The sequence below is a fragment of the Aphelocoma coerulescens genome, chromosome 5, assembly GCF_041296385.1.
Source record: "Aphelocoma coerulescens isolate FSJ_1873_10779 chromosome 5, UR_Acoe_1.0, whole genome shotgun sequence".
In the NCBI taxonomy this organism is placed as follows: Eukaryota; Metazoa; Chordata; class Aves; order Passeriformes; family Corvidae; genus Aphelocoma; species Aphelocoma coerulescens.
The window spans coordinates 50,728,132-50,748,087 of NC_091019.1; the positions used below are offsets into that span (position 1 = coordinate 50,728,132).

Sequence of the window (19,956 nt, forward strand, 5' to 3'; positions counted from 1 at the left end):
CTTTTATTTAAGGTTTCCTTCTCTGAACTGGAATAATGTTACTCCTTTTTTTTTAACTTGAGTTGTATTTCACTTTCCCTACTTGTGCCTCTTTATTAATAGGATTTCAACTGAACCACAACAGGATTAGGAAGGCTTTTTTTGGTGGTTGCTTTATTTTTTTCTTCTAAGTGTAGCAGTCCAGCTGCAAAAATTCTTGGTCCCTTATGGCAATATCTTTTGTTAAAGATGCCTGACATTTTCTATTAAGAACTTCTATTTCCACATGCTACTGGTTGTGCCAAATTCTAACAGTCTGACACATTCCATGCCAGATGTCTCCCTCAGGCTGAATCTTTAAAAACTTAGATGTGTTTGGAGAACAATGGGAAAAGTTGTTTTGCGAAGATCAAAAAAAATTTATAAAACTTGTAACCTCTTACAAGACCACAACTTCCCATTCCTTTCATCAGAAACTTTTAACTCTTCCAGGCAGAAGTTGCTCTGGTAAGAATATTTACTAAGTAAGATTGTGTTCAGTTGGGTATGTATTCAGGGGACTGAAATAGAATTGCTAGTTGCAGAGATCATCTCCATTCTGGAGTGAAGGCGATGGCTGTTGTGAGCCTTGCCTGGTCAATGTCTAAGGAATGGAGCTCAGGCAGAAAGCATGTGAGACTTTGTCTCCTGCCTTTAAACTGTGTCCTCTGAGCATATTCAGCAAAGGAAGAAAGCTGCAATCAACTTGAAGCTTTCAGGATTGTTCAGTCATGATTCAAAAAGCAAGAAAATCATAAATCTGGGAGTGCTTGTGCAGTCTTAATTTCAGTAGTCATATGCCTCGTGAGAATCTTACTAGAAAAAAGATGTAACCTTTTTTCAGTTAGTCTCTTACTTAGTTACTTAAGAATGATATAATTCATTCATTTATTCCTTTTCAATCAGAAAATGCCCACAGACCTGTCTTATTGGGCATACAGGGTCCTGCTCTGGCAGCAAAAGGGCTGTTTCAAGTTCATCTGTTAAATTGGCTGCAGATGGCAGTGGCCCTGCACAATTGCTCTGTAGTAACTACTCAGATGCAGGTCCTTACCCTGCAATAATGCAGGGCAGTAGCCCTTGAGGAGTGCCTGCATGCAAACTCTTACCATAGGGCATCAGCCAGACAGCAGCTTCTTACCCATGGAACCTGGGACACACAGAAAACAGCAGGTTTCAATAGATGTAAATACAAGATGAGCTGTTTTAAAGACTTGCTATAATGCAAATCTTTGGGCAGTGGAGGGATTAGAGGAATTCAGAAAATTCCTCTTCATACTGGAAAATAGTATGAAACCAGAAGGAAACTAGGGATTCTACCAGAGCTGAAAGGAAAAAAAAAAACAAACCACAAACCTTTTATGTTTACAGTAAAGGAGAAGGAATAACTCCTTTTTGCAAGTAGGGAGAGATTAATGGAGTTGAAAAATGGTGTCCTGTAGCCTCTCCCATGAAGAGGCAGGATGTCTGCCCCAGGTATGTAATTTTTATAATGTCTGTGGGCTGTTTTTCTCTCTTACACCAGTTGAGTGTATTAACCTATAATGCAGCTCTGAACTGTAATTTCTCAAAAGGATAATGTGACAAAACTTAATGCTGATTTTACTTTTCTGATTGTAGCAAATGATTACTAGACTGCTATGTTAGATTAGCTACTGTGTAAACAGTGTAATTTGCAGAGTTTTCTCTCTGGTATTATTGCTGGTTTTTCCTTCAAGTATTACTAATTGACGAGGACAGGTTTGCAATGCTTAATAATTTCTGTTAATTGCTACTTTCAGAACATTTGATCAGCTTTCATAGTAGATAAAGTATTGTGTTTGAACAAGAAGTGCTTTTTAATGCCATGACTGCATACCTTCAGTTACATCCATATATTTACTGCTTGTTTACAGTTTAGTTCTGTAACATTGATGCTGAATTAATCCAGCAATGGCTTGTTATTTTGAGCAAGTTTTTTATATACACATAGAATGACCTCTATTCTCTTAAGCTCTCAAGTTTCTCAGTGGCTTAGGGGCACAGAAAGGGGAAGAGGAAGAGTAGCAGCAACAATCTACCAGTTGCTCCCTGCCTCTGTGTCATGGATAATACATTGTAATAAACTTGGGGAATTCAGTGAGGTTTAGTTTGGTGCCAAATTCATTTTCTTAAAGTCATAACCATTAATAGTCTTCAAAGAAGATATATTGGCCAGAAGTTTAGACTTAGTTTCTTGAGTGCTATCTGGAATGGAGGAATGGAAAAAACTTGTAAGGAGAGCATGACACACTGAGGAGGATATCTCTCTGGATTGGTTGTACAGAAAAAAAACCCCTGCTCTTCTGACTACTAGTAGAATTGAAATTTGGGATTAACAGTTCAGTTAAATGTGGTATTTTAAGATCTTCTCTAGAAGTAAGTATTAAGTGTGACTGTATAATAAGTAGTGTTACTGAAATTATGCCAGCGTAGTATGAAGAGTATTTTTCAGACCTCAAAGTAAAACCATATATGAAAATAATTCCTTTTGTTTTTCTAGCAAATGGTCAGCAGAAGTCACGGGTCGAACTCATGCTATACCTCACATTAAGACATACATGAGACTCTCTCCTGACTTCCAGAAGATTGCATGGTTCTTAGTAACAAGGTAAACATCTAACCAATACAGCTCTCACTTAAGAACTTTATATATGTGGGGTTATTGTCAGCTGCAGTAACAGGTGAGTTACTGCCATAACCCTCATAATACTTCCATTAGCTATATGAATTTTTGTCCATATTTAATGTTTCTCCATTGCATTGCCTTTTGAGGCTGCAGATTGAAAGGGTTATGTCAGGAATTGTTGGTAAACGCACTAAAATCTTGTCTGAGTTGTGACTGCCAGTTTTGGAGTTCAACACCAACTAAGGTGATAAATATTTTTAAATCCTGGGTTAAGTTTCTTTAAGACATGCTGTGGTATGGTATGAATGTGCTGGTTTCTACAAAATAGGTATCGGTTAAGCCAAAGTTATCCTTGGGCTTGCCCTACTGTTATAAAACTTACAGATACCTAGAATTTGGAATCTCATCTTTTGTCAGATTGAGTTGTTTAGCAGTCTGCCTTGAAGTATAAGTTTTATATTTCTATTGTTTAGTTGTTAAAGAAGCCAAAAGAGGAAGCAAGAAATTTCTTGACTTTAAGGGAGAATGCCTTGTTGTGAATGAAAAATACAGATATGTTTCAGTTTTGCTAAAACTGATTTTTTTTGCAACTGTATATTCTATAGATTATGGTCTTTGTGTCCTTACTCTTAAATGCTCAGTTACTTTAATTTTTTTTCTTTATATTTGGTCTCTTTAAATTTCATCACTCTGATACTGTTGCCTGCAATAGTGATTAAAGTGCTTTTAAAGGGTTTTAAGTCATTTAAATGTGGTGCTCACTCCACCTAACACAGAAATTCATGGTTGCTTTATTTTCTTCTCATGTTTCTTCTGTTCTACCATTTGCTGTTACCAAACAGCATCTGCTATGTCCATCAATTAAAACATAATGTGTAAGTTTTGTATTGTGCTGTAGAAGTAGGTTTTGACAACATAATTGCATATTTTTTGACTCACAAATTCATCTACTTTGTAGCAGATACTGATGAAAGATTAACTACAGCATGGTGCTGAATAGCAAATTGAAACAAAAATACCTCTTTGATAAGTATTTGTTTTCATAAATAGATCAAAGAACAAAATGCCAAGAGCAAAAGATACCATTTAACACTCTGTACTAAAATGTAAAATGCAAACCCACTCTGTACTAAATGTATTGTAACTAGTCATAATTGAGCTAGCCTTTAATCTTCTTAAGTCATCAAATTGAAGCTATTTACCAGCACCAAATTCCTTTCTGAAGTGTGCAGAGAAGATTCAAAAGGCTGAATTTGTCTTGTAGATCTGTATGACAGAAATAGGCTTGTTTAATTATCCACATGTGTTGTATGAATGCCTTTCTGCATATTGTCTCTGTTGCTCCCACTGTGCTGTTAAAATAGCAATAAGGAATAACACCCAAGTCACTTTTTGTGAGAAGGCTGTTCTGATTGAATTTAAGTTCTCCTGCTAGAAGGGCATTACTACAGCTATGTTATTTAAACATTTTCTGTCCTGAAGATTGTGCCTTGCTAGTATGCTTTGTTTCTCTTCACAGTGCCAATCTATCTAAAGCAGCTTGGGGAGCTCTGGAGAAAAATGGCAGCCAACTGATGATCCGTTCCTATGAACTTGGAGTTCTTTTCTTGCCTTCAGCATTTGTAAGTTCATAGTTCAAGCACAAATCCTGGGATATGATGAAAATCTGCCAATACTTATGAATACATGCATGACTAATAATCCAATCAGTAGGTTCTGTATTTTGAGATTGGAAAGCTAACAGGAAATGGAGTTCATGTGAAGTATTCCTAGAGTCTTGTTTTCCTACACAGGAGGTATGGATTTGGTATTGCTGTGACTTTTGTCCTCTTACTGACAGGCAATAATATTTTAAAATTGTAATGTATACTCTAAATGTTACTGGAAAGGCTGATCAAATCTCTTCTTTTGTGCTTTTTAAAACTAGGCTGTGAGCGTATATTCACATTGAAGTAAGGTGTATGCATTGTAACTTGAGAAACAATTCGTAATGCTGCACCAATTGCTGTTCTTGCTCATTCTCTGAAATGTATTTGCAGTCATATGACTGTCTCTTAACACATCAAGTTCCCTATTGAACTACACTTGCTAGTTTTTAGCCCTTTACAAAATCCTGTGGTAGAAAGTCCTTAACTGTACATTGTATTTAAGAAAAAAACTTCCCTTCTTTGTTTAGGTTTTGTCATACTTACATCTATCACCTGATGGGGGGAGATGTGAGTTTTTTGTTACATGGCTGATTCCTCCTTCTTTCTGGTGAGCCTGATAGTACCAAAATATTCTCAACAGCAGTTAGTCCATGATCACAAACCATTCAATCTTCTTCCTGTGTGAAATTTCTTCTTTCCAGGGAAGAAATTGCAAGTTTCTCTGAAAAAGTATTTGTATGCTAAAAGTCCTTAGAAATATTTTGCTGATGAAGAATACTTATTTCCTAGACAACGTTCACAGATGATCACATAATGTTGTCATTTCTGCTGATTAGTAATATAGTCCCAAATGAATATTTACTAATATTATGACATTGTAAAAATAACATTGTAAAAATGTTTGCCTACCATAACTGGATAATTGTAGTCTCCTGAGATTGCATATTAAGGTTGATGATTTCTGACTGCAGCTAAAGAACTCCTGTATTTCACTCTTGACATTTATGAGTTTGCATAGTAGTGAGGTCTCTGGTATTGTGAACCTTAGAGATGTTATTCTCCAGCATGGTTTATGTGGAAGAAAACATGTTTATCAGAGAGTGAAACAAGAAAAATTCTACAGCTTCTTGTAGTAGGAAGCATTGTTTTTTATATCAATGAGCTCTAAAAAAAGAAACCATTTGTGTAAACAACTATTAAAAAGAGAATAATGAAGCATTGGGCAAACAAAATTGTGTAAAAATTTGACTTTTAACAGCAACTGACCTCAAAGGGATAAATTAATATTCTTGGAAGTTGGCTACTCCAACTGCCAGTTGGTTATCTCCAGGTGTTGCCAAGCAAAGAATTTATGCTACTGGTGTATTTGTACCTAGTAAATGATGGGTTTTGTATAAATATAGCTGATCACCAAATTACACGGTCATGTAATGTAATTTGAATTTTCTTGTTCTAACTCTGGTTTTTCTGTGCATTATTAATTTTGGGAAACATACTTCAAATGGGTAGAAAATCAGGAATATTTGAGTTAGTTTTTTTGCCAAGAAGGACCATACCTGTTTTAGATCTCACCAATCTGCAAACTTTTCACTTAAAAAACCCCATCGAAACAATAAAATCTCTTCCCACCTCCCACTACTACCCCCTCCTCCAAATCCCAGGGAGAAACATTTGGCTTGCATTCTGTCCTGAATCTTGCATCCTACACAGGATTCTCTCTATGCACTTTTTTCTAAACTCCCTGGGAGGCTGAAATGAGGAGCTTTGCCTTTTCCAGGCTGAACAATCCCAACTCTCTCAGCATGTCTTTGTAGGAGAGGTGCTCCAGCTCTGTGATCTTTGTGGCCCTTCTGTGGGCTTGCTCTAACAGGTCCAGATGCAGCACTACAGGTGAGGTCTCAGCAGAGCAGAGGGGCAGAATCCCCTCCCTCACCCCGCTGTCCGCACTGCTTTGGATGCAGCCCAGGACACAATTGGCTTTCTGGGCTGCAGGTGCACATTGCCAGGTCACGTCTGTACCCCCAAGTCCTCCTCCACAGGGGCTGCTCTCAATGATTTCTTGCAGTCTGTGCTCATGTCTGGGATTGCTCTGACCCGGGTACAGCACCTTCCTCTTATTTTGTAGAAGCTTATGAGGTCCTTGTGGACCTGTTTCTTGTCCAGCTTCTTGTGGATGGCATTCCGTCCTTCAGGTGTGTCAACTGCACCACTCTGCTTGGTCTCATTGATGAGCTTGCTGAGGGAACCCTCAGTCCTGCATTCTGTGTCATTGATTAAGGTGCTGAAGAGCACCAGTCCCAAGACAGAGCACTGAGGGACATCACTTGTCACCAGCCTCCAGCTGGACATAGAACCATTGACCACAACTTCCTGGCTGTGTCCATCCAGACAGTTGTTATCTTCCTAACAGTCCACTCTTGAAATCCATATGGCTCCAATTTGGGGAAATTATATTGAGGTAGCCTTCTTCTGGCCTGGTTTTGAAACCAGAGTTTATGGAGAATGCTGGTCTGTGAAGTTTTGGATGGAAAATAGGAATAAACGGCTCAGATCTGGGTAAGAAAAACATATTGTGCAGTATGAAGTAGAGCTGAGCTTCCTGATATTTCCCTTTTTGTCACACTAGTTACTCTAAAGTAGCCATTGTTGGGGGAGTAGAAGGCTTTATCATATCAAAGGAACATCTCAAAACTCAGTGGTCAAAAGCAGATGCTCATGGAAAAGTGTGATGGCCAGACATTTATGTAGTAGTTTATCCCTGCATATTTCATGACTTAGAGGCTTATTATGTGAGCGTCTCTTGTCTTCTCTTAAGTGTCTGTAAGCTTTTGGCAGTCACAGTCTGCTCTGGCTGAGTTCCACAACTTAATAATGTCACATGAAGCAGTGTTCTGAAAGTTACTCATTTGAAGGTTTTCTCTTCTTGCACTGAAAGATGCAATAACCATGTGATCCCTAATCATCCTTTTCATACCTCTCTTTCCAGAGACTTTTATCTGTTTCTAGATTTAAGAGTTGTTATCCTGCTCAGTTCTTCCTAGGGTGGAGATTTTTTGATCGCTTTTACTTCTTTTCTCAATTTTTTTTCCTCTGTATCATTTGGGTTGGGGGGGTGGTGAGTGGAGGGACAAGCGTTGTACTTCAAATGCAAAGATGATTCTGGAGAAAGAGATCCAGGTATAAAACTTTTTACACAATGATGTTCTCAAGGTTCTCTTCACTGAGTCTGTTTGGCCTGCTGTATTTTTTACAAAGTGGTGTGTAACAGGTTAGTTAACCATTGTGTAAATACAGTGCTTTCTCTCTACAGCCCGCACCACTCTTACTTTTGTGAATTACAGAAAGCTCCTATGCAGATGGCTGTACTAAAACCTGTCAGTGTGCACTAGATAGTCTTATGTTTGAGTTTCAGACCTCTCTGAACACAACTTAATTGAAACTCATTTAAAACTTGCAAGAATATGTGACAGTATGTGTTTTGGAAGAGAATACTGAGCTCTTTTTCTCCCAATTTCCTGCATATTGATAATTAATTGTGAAGACTGGCAACCAGAAGAAAATAAGTCACCTGATTAGTCACATGATACGGTGAAGGTGGGAGCAAAGCAGGGAGAGACACTACAGCTGCTTTTCTTTCTTCACTGAGAAGTGCCTGCAGCGACCCTCGGTAACAAGGAGGTAGTCAGATAAATCTAATACCGATACTGGCTTTATGTACATGCACTCATCTGATATTCAAGTTGCACTGCTGAGTTTATGAATTTCTTATGCATATGCCCTGCAGTTAACTCTGCATAAAAAGTGCTTCTTTGATAACTTAGTGTGCTTGTCACACTGGTTCATTGTGGTTTTAGAATGCTATGTGGCAAAGTAGTTTTAAGTGAAGATAACAGAGGAACAGACTAAAATTTTTAGAAACAGAAAAGTTGGTTTACAGCTAAAGTTACGCAAAGTATAAACTAGATGAAGTGCTTTGAAACATAACTGAGCTTTCCTAGGCCCCGAGGAACTCATCATGCTCTAGCTATCAGAATGCTGATTTAATAGTGCCATTTTCTGGTAGTTCTGTTTCTGTAGATTATTCATGCAGTTTTATCACAAAGTTCATGACACTTATCGTGGTAGAAGTTAAGACTTAGCATCATAGAATCACAGAATTATTTAGGCTGGAAAAAGATCTTTAAGATCGTATAGTCCAACCATTAAAATATCCCTCGCAGTGATGGCAGTCGAACCCATGTCCCAGAAGAGATTGGAGCCTTAATCCAGCATCTTGGACTACTTGGCCACACTGGTGTACTTGCATAGCACACATTTAATGTCACTAATCTTAAGAACTCCTCTAGCTCTGCAGTTTGTGCCTTCTATTTTCTGCTGAATACAAATTTGGAAGTGGATCGTTCCTCACTTGCTATCAGCTGACTGCCAGTTTTTGTCTTTTTTAAAAAAAATGCTTCCAAAATTATGCTTTGAGGCTGGGTCTTGGCCTGGTGTGCTAATACAGACTCTCAGAAATATGTTGAATCGTTGTTCTCAACATAGCAGCTGTTATCATTTACAGTTTTAGTGTTTAGGGAAAAATCAGCTGATGCCGGTATTAGATCACAAGCTTCTATTGAGTAAAAAATAATGTTTATAGGAAAGATTGTCCTGTGTTTGAACTACATTTCCCTTTCCATCTCCATCGCTGTTTCTCACCTCCTACATCTACACTATCTCTTTTTCAACTTGCTCTTTCAGCTGCTGGGGATTCCTTTCCAAAGGCTGAAATAAAGTACATCTTTAGCAGATAAAACATGTAATGAGAACACAATGACCAAAAAGCATGGAGTTCTGGGATGCATGTTCCAGTAATGGTTTGAAAAATCTTGGAAGTGACTAATGGAAAGCCTTTTAAGTAAATAGTTCTTCCTCACAGCTTCTGTGTCTGATAAGATGCTAAGATAAATTGAGCTTGACCTGTAAAATAGTACAAAAATTTGTGGAATACTTAAAGCTTTTTAAAGGTTAGTTGAATATGGTTCTAGCCCAGTCAGCTTTCAGAAATACAAGCTCAGGGAAATATAACAGATACTATTAAACTGAGAACTTACCCATAATGTCCTACATAGTGCTGTCAAATCCTACAATTATAACTAGATAATCAAACCCAGACAACTAACAACAGTATTTCACAGATCCTGAAGTGCGGTATTTGATGGTGAATACTCACTGCAGTAAAGTACTGTTTTGTAGTTGACTGTGGGGCTGGGTGTATGAACTGAATCTGGATTAGAGAGCAGCCAGGCATTATATGTGTGAATTTCAGAACTGAACTGTGTAAATTTTTGCTGCGTTCAAATAACTGAACCAGGCACCTTCAGTCAAAGCTCAACTTTGAGCAAAACCAAAATTGTCAGTTAAGCTCTTTGACTGTAACATTAACTCCAAGGCAACGTAGTACCACCTTTTTCTTTGGCTTCTCCAGCTTTGGATGAAGTCTTTCATCCCATAGAAATCGAATGGGAGAGGGAAAGCTGATACAATATTGTAAGTAAACTAAGATTTTATATGTAGACTTCAGGATGTTAAGCCTTGCTTTAAGTGTTCACAGAACTGCTACAAGGTTTTCAAATTCCAGTGTTAAGACACCCAGACACATACTTCCCAAACCAAGAAACTTTGGGTTTAGATACCTGAATTTATCACTGTGGGCTTCTTACAAAAAAAAAAAAAAAAATCCTCTGGTACAGTTGAATAAAGCTCTCTTTTGAGTAATTGTGCCCAGTGTTGAGGAAGGATTTTGCTGTGTATTCTGCTGGCCAGATGAGCATGGCCGCTGTAAAGTTTGTGTGCACCCTTAATTCTTTGCTGCCCAAACTAGCAGGTTTTTAAATAGTTTTGCCTAAGAGTGGACTATTTTTCTGTTTACTGGCATTGGAAACAATAGTCCTGTAGCATCCAGTGGAACGATCAATTGTCTCATGTTAGAAGTTACTTCAGTAGGATCAAAATGCTCTAATGGTATTAGTCTTAATTCCCACTTCAGTAGGGCTAGCAATTCTTACCTTTGTTATGTGATCTCTTTTTTTATAGCCTGTGATCTGCTTTGTGTTTGGGGCAAAAAACCCTCAAAAACTGGAAGGCAGTATTTTAAAAGCTGTTAAACTTTCTTTTCTTATTTTTCTTCCCAATGACTGCTTTTTCAATGTACGATGCTAAGGCACTAATGGAACCCCTATTGGCACCTAAAGTTTTATAAGTACAAAAAGAAAATTCTTTCCCCGTTGAGATATGTATCTATTAACATTTCCAAATGTATTGCTGTAAGGAGCAGTCAAAGAGCAAAATAAAACTGCAGAGGGAAAAATTCTGCAAGAATAGAATATGGCTGAGGAAAATTTACAAGTCAGACAAAATTATTTTAGGCATGATCCTGCTGGTTTGTTTTTTTGGAAACAGCAATGAGAGCTGTCAACATTCAGGAAATGCTCAAAACAGACAAAGTGTGTGACTTACTTCAATTTCTGTGTGAAGATAGACACATGAGTTATTTTTAAAAGCATGTGAATCTCCTCAGAGAGCCTTGTTAAAGAATGCATTCCACAAACTAGACTCTTACTCCAGGGTGTTTTGAGGAAAACTAAATGTCTTGTCTTAGATGAATATTTCCTGAATGGAAGATCTCTATAGGTTAAATTCTGACAGACAAATAAAACAATTTTGGGATGAACTGGTGGAGTCAAGCAGCATTGGAGGACAGCATCAGAGTGGAAATAAGGCTCTCAGAGGAGAGGAAAATATAATTGCTAAGTACTGAGGAAGAACAAGACAGAGAAAAGCAAAGTTGTAGAATCAGAGAAGGAAGCAAAATACCTGAAAAGAAAGATGCTGAAGTAATACCAGGGCACGGAGTGTAGAAGAAATTAAGCAGAAACAAAAATATTACTAGCTGTTATGTTCTGCACTGTGCTTTTTGATAGCAAGGGTTTCACAACTGTCCAACTCAGATGGTGCCAGGCAGCAGCTTTGTAATTTGGTGCTGTTGATCAGGCATATGAAGTTTGTTGTAAGAATAAGAACCATCTCACGATACAGCAGAGAAACCTTCTCTGCCCCTTCCACATTTCTTCCCATAGGTTTATGTAGAAGACAAAAGAAGCTCACGTGGTGTCTGGGCAATCAAGCCTCACACATGTCACATGCATGCTGACAATTTAAATGTCATCTTGTGAGTAGTATTTAGGAATACACACCACCACAGACCCTCCCACCAACTGCAGCCTGACTACTGTGAGTTACGAAAAAAAATCTCTTGGCACCACCACCACTTACACAGTTCCTGTTGTTTGTGAGCTATAGAATCCATGGCATATTTCATGTTCTTTCTACTGCAAACAGAAGTATGGTTATTTGCATTTTAAATGAAATTTCTACCAATCCCTGAGTGATTCAAATTTGTTGGAAGTAAGGCTATACAACTTGATTGTTGTGTTTTGTCTTAAGTAATTACGAATTTTTTTCAGTCATCTTCAAACCCTTAGATGTTAATGAGCTTTTAAAAATAATCTTGTATATTTACAGTGATTTGTTTTGAATGTATTACTTTTTACCTCAAGGCTAAGCTCCACAAAATGCTGTAGCCTGGTTTTAATGAAGACCTATCAAAATATGACTTAAATGGTATAAGAAAGGGAAGTTCAAACTGGATTTTCATTCATGCAGTCCTTCAGCATGGACCTTGTTTGTTTCCTCTGTTCTTTCATTTAAAAGGCAGTGGCTTTTGCCTAGTCCTTGAAATAATACAGTGTTTCTTACATTATAACCTGTAGTTTGCTCATACTTTGGGTCATCAGACAAAAGAAGCATCTATATTCTGAAGGAAATTCTTGAGCTGACTTGCTAGAACTGCTATCTGACATTGTCTTTGGCAGCTCTCCTTTTTCTAGGTTACTGTTCTTCCTGACTATTAAAGAAAAAGGTACAAGGCTGCATTGATTCCCATGCTTTCTGTGGTCATGTGGATGTTGCTATCTCCAACTTAAAATGATAACATTTGATGGTGTAAAACTTCAGTGAAGAAAGACTTGAAGTATTGTATATAGATGGGACTCTCAATTCAGACAGTATGTGTGTTTGAATACCACAGGATTTTTAGTGGTAATTAAGATGCTTGCTTGTACTATCACAAAACAGTAGTGCAGTAAAACGCAGACTGGTGGACCATAGAGCTTGAACAAAGTAGAAGTTAATACTTGGACATGAGCTGGCAGTGTGCGCTCACAGCCCAGGAAGCCAATTGTGTCCTGGGCTGCATCCTAAGCAGTGTGGGCAGCAGGATGAGGGAGGGGATTCTGCCCCTCTGCTCTGGTGAAACCCCACCTGCAGTGCTGCGTCCAGCTCTGTGCTGAGGATCCCAGCTCTAGGGTCCTCAGCACAGGAAGGACCTGTTGGACTGAGTCCAGAGAAGAGACACAGAAATGGTCACAGCTGGAACACCTCTCCTATGAAGAAAGACAGAAAGAGCTGGGGTTGTTCAGCCTGGAGAAGAGAAGGCTCCAAGGAAATTTTATTGCAGCCTCTCAGTACCTAAAGGGGGCTTATGAGAAAGATGGGGACAGACTTTTTAATAGGAACTGTAGGGACAGGATATGGGGCAATGATTCTAAACTAGAAGAGGGTAGATTTAGACTCGATCTAAGGAAGAAGTTCTTTACTGTGAGGATAGTGAAACATTGGCATAGGTTGCCCTGAGAGATGGTAGATGCCCCATCCCTGGGAATATTGAGGGTCAGGTTGGATGGGGCTCTGAGCAGCCTGCTGCTAGTGAAAGATGTCCCTGCCCAGTGCACAGGGGTTGAACTAGATGACTTTTGAAGGTTCCTTCCAACCCATACTGTTACATGATTTTAAAAGGAGATATAGTTGTCAGTAATGTCTTATTAATAAATAAAAAAACTTGATCGCCTTTAAATTTCTAGTCTGTTCTAATCAAACTGTGCTTGATTGACAGTAAGCTATTTGAAATCTCAGAACTAAGATTTTGCTTTTGTGTAACTCGCTACAGTTGGGATCCAATTTCTCTGGAGAAGTGGCTAAGCAATACCGTCTGCCCAAGTTACTTGAATTACTTCAAATCTCTCTGCCTTTGTACTGTATTGCATTTTTTCTTTTTATAGTCCTTAACCTTGTTTGACAGTAATGCTGTCATTCTAATATAAGCGTAGTCTTTGAAGCTTTTGTGCAAGCAGTTTCAAATCTTTGTTAAATTTTTTTGTGTCTGTGGATAATGTTACCCAAGATGTCTGAGAAGCACAGGTTTGAAGACTTGCTTCTATAACACAAAGGGATTTCTAGTTTAGTTCATGAAACATACTGAGTATCCAATTAATGTGGGCAGGATGAAACTAAGCAGCAAAGAGGAGAGAGCTTTTCACTTTAGTTAAATACTAAACACCAAAGGTGTTCACCTAGTGAACATGCAAATAAGTTGACATATGTGCAAGGGCCTCAGAAGGCAGAACGTAACCAATATGGACCCGCATGTGGGGCCAAGCCAATGGATGTAATAAAAAGAGAAGAGCTGAAATAGTAGAAGTAAGAGAAGCTGAGTTTTTAAGACATAAAGGTGGCTTCAGGAAGCATCTAATCTCAGTAAAGGAGGCAAAAGGTTTTGTTCATAAAAATAACTCACTGAGAAAGCATCTGTTGTAGATTAAGTTTGTCCTTTTCCCAAAAAACTAGTAAGTCTTTTCTTTTGTATGTTTCCCTTCTTTCATAGGGATTGGACAGAGGTTACTTTCATGTAGGAAGGAAAAAGCTTCCAGAAGGAAAAGATTCAGCAATGCATTTTCCTGTACCTTATGACCTGCCACCAGAACAGTATGGAAGCAAAGGTAAGGTGTGACTTCAGAAGAAAAGTAGGCTTGTATTCTACATAAAGCAAGCTAGTTGAGTAACTCTGAGTCATTTGAATACTGCTGTGTTCCAAGGATTTATTTTAACTTTTTTTGTGGTGTGATTATATGCGATGTGATACCAGTTGCACATTCTGCTTGTGACTTCAAAGAAAGCAATTGTAAGGTCCTTTAATTTTTTTCTTTATTGTTTAAGTTTTGGATCAATAACTTCAATGCTAGTTTTTATTCCTCTTCTGTGATTCTTATATGCATTAGGAAAATAGATATTTGTTATGGAATCAAAATGGTTTTTTGCAGAACTAATAGGGGAAGGAGTGTTGAAAAGGGAATGTTTGGAAGACAGTAGGCATGAATTAAAAACAATCCTCTGGAAGTGGAATATGAATGAAATACTATCATGCAAATGTGAAAGAATTGCTGTAAATCAGAAAAAAGAAGAGTTGCTTTGATCCATTCTATATTTCATAACACTTGAAGAGGTGTACAAAATCTCAACTGTCTCAGTTTCTGAGATTATCTCTAGAACATGCAAATAAGGAAAGTGATAAGTAAGTGTGGCTATGGGGTGATGATGGCTGAAAAATATAAAAATATATTAAGGATAATATTGGTGTGCAGTCTGCAGTATTTGGGAAGAGAAAAGTTTTATATTTTTGTTCTTAAAACTAATGTTAGAAGATTGTAACTAGCTTCCTTTTTGAGAAGCCTTGATCTAAGAAAGACAGCATCTAGAGCAGAGCTTGATATGGGAACACAGTTTATAGAAACTCAGGTGTTTCAGTGAATCTTTGAACTAACAAATGATGTGGAGAGAAAGAACATTTAAAAGCTAAGGAGTCAACAGACTTTATAATAGAGTCTTACACAGTAAATAAAAGTGAAGGCACAGGGTGATTGAAGCTCTGCTGCAGGATCAGACTATGAGCTTGATGCTTCTTCCTGTAGTTGAAATAAGATGGCTTCACCAGCATATTCTTCATTAGGTGATCTGTAGTAACCTCAACCATGAGGTTTCCTCTGTTCGCTTGACCTCTGTTTTTCACCTGTACACTTTCACTCATTCACTTTTCACAGCTCTGTGTAGTCAATCCACTTTTCTCTGTAGAGAGGAAAGCCCTCTGTCTTCTTTCCTTCTGGACAGTTTATAGCCATTGTCTGTAGTGTCATGTGATTCAGACCACCAAGTTTCAGTGATACTGATTAGATCTTTCTAGCTGTACAGTGGCACCTAGCACCTGTGTGTTATCCATGCTGTGTGCATTCCTGTAGAGCCACATCAGCTGAGCCATTGACCATGTCACTTTTTTGGAGGAACAAGCCCTAATTGCTTTGCAGCATTTCACAGGTATTTTCCTGTTGGTTCCTAATGCAGCAGCAGCCCTTGGCTCTTACACGTTGCTCAAAACTCCATCCTCTTCCACTACTAAGTCTAGACTGAAGCCTTTGCTTAAAGTTCTGGCCAGCTTGTTGGCAAAGAGACTCATGCCCCACTTAGGTGAATCCCTTCAGCTTCCAACAAACCTGGCTTCTCATCAGTAGACCCATGGTCATACAAGTCCAAACCTTAAATATAGCAACAGCTACACTGTCAGGCATTCACCTCCTCAATATGATGTATGTTCTGTAGCTTCTGTAACTTGGAAAGATGATTGTTCTGCACTAAGAGCTATTACTACTTACCTAGAAGACCTCTTAAGTGGTTTCAGTTTTCCCAGAGAAAAAATAGTTGTCCAGTGTAGAAATGATAATGCAGACTGTTATGTTTTATTCAGTATAAAACACACTGTGAGTACTGTTACTGTCATGTCAGGGAGCTGTCATGAAGGGAATGTGCTGGGCTTTTGAGCTAACTGCAGAATATACTACAACTAGATCAACTAACTGTTGTGCTCTGGGATATGTATGCACTTTCTGCTTGTTAACTACTGCTCAAACTGATGGGTTTAGGAAGGTTTTTCTGAGAGGTCATACTTAAATTTTTGGAAATTTTAAAACACAGATTAGCAGAATCCATGTATGTGTATTCTCAAAAGTTTCATATCTTCCATGTGCAAAAATGTACTGGTGTAGTTAATGTTGTCCTTGCTGTAATTCCAACATTTAACCTATTGTGTTAGTGAGTTTTATGCATATTTCAGCTAACTGTAAAGATTCTTTTCCAAATCACTTTTTTCACTTTCTGCATGGAAAACTTATTTCTCTAGAGAACTGGTTTGACTGTAGTTCTGGTTTTGGGTCCTAGCTTTCTCCTGGGATATGCACAGATGTCAGAATTCAGGTTTGTCTAGGCTTTGGCAGTGGAAGTGAAGTCAGCTGCTTGTGCCGTTTCATGTCTCTTTCCTGAATATTCTGTTTCAGTTCAGCAGCCTCCTGGTGGAAAAGATGTTTCAAGAAATCCCATGTTGAGGGATGGGCTTATAAAGTAATCTGTCCTTAACAGTACAGTTGTCAACTCCCAACTCTCTGGAGCGTGATATAAATAGATTTATTTTAATAGCCTTGAGAAGCAAAAATGCAAGTAATTAGCCTTTCCCCAAAGAAACCATATTGACTGATCCTTATAATTTAAGGAGAAAAGGCTCTGAGGGATTTTCCATGAACTTAGATTCTCTAACCATGGGAAAACAAAGTACACGTCACTTTCATATAATCAGAAAAATCCTACTAGGGGCAGGAGGAAGGAGAAGTGGGTAGAATAGTGAAGAGATGGTCCGGAGCAGGGCCATGCATTTGCCATGTAGAGTTCTACTTAGAAGATTACAAAATTAAAAATAATACATTGTTTTTTCCTGTACTTGTACAAATTCTAATCATAGATCAGATATGCTTAGGGAACACTATTATTATATAATGTAACAAAATGAAAGAAAAGTTTCCTAGTTTGTGGAAATAATTTAAATGCAGAGATTCTTTGTTATTCTGTCACAAAGACTTTCTGTCATACTAATTGATATTTATCATATTGGACAGAAATTCAGCGTGGAAACAGTTACAGTGAAATAAATGCATCTTGAAAAGTAACAAAATATATCTTGGGACATACAATGATAAATTTACCAGCAAATGATGTAAATAATTTGTCTGGTTTCAGCCACAATAATTCATGAGGTTGATCCACAATCTTTTAAAGTCCATTAAGTTCAACAGTAATGAAATAATTTGGCCTCTGCCCTACTTTTCTTGCACCAATATAACAGGGAGGAAAAAGATAAAGTCTTGTCCTACTTTGCCTGGTTTGCCTCATTAGTCAGTAGGTTTCATTCTAAAACTTAAGTTTTAGGCAAAACAGAAAAATAGGATCTCTTGGAGACACAGTCAAGAAGATTTTTCTTCTGGTTGTTCTTCCAAAGATTTCTAAGGAGTGTAAGTTGAGGTCACTGTGAGACAGATAACTTCCTGGATTTGTACTGGTTTTCTCTCCTTGAGAGATGGATTGTCCCTCACTGAAATGTAGTCGTAGGCTAAGCTGTACTCACTGAAGGATTCATTGATGTGTTTTAAGATGTCACCTGTAGGGAAATTATAATGTATTATCTGTGTGGCACATATTTAAAATTTTGCCATTGGTTTTGTTTAGTTTTCAGCTGTATTTCAGGGTTGCACAGTGATATGTTGTACAATATATGAATAGATAAACTCTACCTGCTTCTGTTAGCCAGAGTAATTTGATCTCCCTGAAGTGAACGAAGAGTAAAATTTAACTGAGTCTCAAACCATAGCTGGTAGCAGCATAGTCACTTGAAGTTGCAATGGGGAGTGTGTAAGGTTTCTTCTGAGACGAATCATGCTAGCAATATTTTTAAGTACCTTATTTTGACTACACAGGATGATTTAAAAAACTCCAAAAAACAACCCAACCACCCAGTCAAAGCTACCAGCAAACACAATAATGCTTGAAAAATATGTTTGGATCTAAAAATAGCTAGAAAATAATGGATTATATAATCAATTAGCTCAATGAATAGAGAATCTATGCTTTACATGTATTGTAAAAATATACTGTTGTTGTATTATAGTACACTATTTTGGGCTACTTCATTTGGTGTTTTTCCTAGTGAGTTGCACTTAAACTTTTTAGTTACAGGTAAGTGTGATGAGATTTCTGTTTAATTGGCTCTGTTTTTTGCCTTTTCAGGGAGACCTCAGCAGGTGAAACATTTCTCTGCAGTGTTATTCTGCCAGATTTTAGATTTAGATATCTTGTGTACTTAGTACTCTTAAGCACTATTGAAAAGGGGATGAACTAAAAATAAATCTATCAGCAGCTCTTGAGTTATGACTGGGTTACAAGCAGGAATTTATAAAAGCTTTTTCTGAGCTCTTAGTTCAAAATGCTCTGAAACCTTTTAAACCCTCTGGAAGAGAGCCCTATAAAATACGGGGGTAAATGCATTTTAATAAAAAAGTTGTTTCTCATTTAATTTTCTCTAAAGTGTATATATTTAGATCAAAGAAAGAAACTATTAGTTGATTAATAGTATATAGAAGATGAATGTGTATGCAAGAAAATAAGACAGGTTCCAACTCAGTTGAGATAAATCTAAAGTTAGAGTGAAGCTACATATTAGTCTGTCTACATGCCAATTCTGTGAATTGCCTTGGTTGTTTTGCCCTTTGTTGAAGATTTTTCCTGAACGATTCTCACAACTTGTAAAAATGTATTAAGATGTATTTCATTCTGTTCCAGTGGGAAGATCTCTTTTACCCTGGGTAACTGGGGGCTAAAGCTGTCAAATCTCATGGTGGAAAAATGGTGGGGAAATGAGATGAAAATTATCTTTAATACAAGTTCAAGCATTTTGCAGGAATTGACAGTCCACTTAAAAATTCATTAGTTCTCTAGCTGAAGTTTTCAACCTCTGACAGCTGTGATTTTGTTAAGGTTCTTTAACATATCTCACAAGATCAGCTCTCTCCCTTGTGAAGGGCCTTGCTCACTGTTCAGTGTTCCATTGCCACACTTGCATGGAAGAGCAAATTGACCTTTTTCTTGTAACTTCAGATATTCAGTGCTTGATATTTTGTCTAGTTTTCAATGAGTGGGAATTGGGAGTATGGTGAAATTACATTTGGTAAATATTTATAGTGATTTCAGGAAACTATAGTAACACTGCATCTCATTTATTACATATAAACTATTGTGCTGGATAAAAGGAAGACAGACTTCCTGGCATATTTGCTTCCAGATCTGATAGGTTTAGGTATTCGTGTTTAAACTGTTACCTAAAGAGTTGAAAGAATTTTCATTTATCCTGCTTTGTGCTAGTGGCACAGTGCTTAAAAGAAGACATCGGTGTTTTGTCCAGAAAAGCTATAGGAATTCTTTATTACTCTGGGCTCCCTCACAGGGACCTGCTGTATCCTTAGGAGGTCGTATAAGTTCTGGGAAAATGTCACTGTGTGTGGTCTCTACCATTCTCTGACCTTTGTTTCTTGTTCTAAGTTCTAGAATGCTCCACTTTCTCTGTCAAGTAGTTAAAATATGTTTTAGGAAATTAAGAAAGATGATTTCTGGGAAAGTAATTAATATTTTTCAATAACCACCTTTTTTTTCTAATTAACGTTGCAGAGCTGCATGAAACCTGTGTACTTTGTAGGGTTTGAAAGAACTAGACTAGCAGCATCCTCTATGAATTTTTAGAGAAATTTAAGTACTTTCAGTGTGCTTAATATGGTACAAAGTCTTCAAGAATATCCTTTCTTCTTAGTAGATGACAACTAGAAGCTAGTCCTGTTTCTAATG

The 19,956-nt window shown here is 37.7% G+C and overlaps 1 protein-coding gene across 1 annotated transcript in view; it reads left to right on the forward strand.

Moving 5' to 3' along the window:
* TDP1 (tyrosyl-DNA phosphodiesterase 1) overlaps positions 1–19,956 on the forward strand; it is a 44,259-nt gene that overhangs the window by 18,574 nt on the left and 5,729 nt on the right. The window contains exons 13-15 of the mRNA XM_069018063.1: positions 2,540–2,647; positions 4,185–4,287; positions 14,075–14,189. Coding sequence (XP_068874164.1) covers positions 2,540–2,647; positions 4,185–4,287; positions 14,075–14,189 — 326 coding nt within the window. The remainder of the gene's footprint in view (positions 1–2,539; positions 2,648–4,184; positions 4,288–14,074; positions 14,190–19,956) is intronic.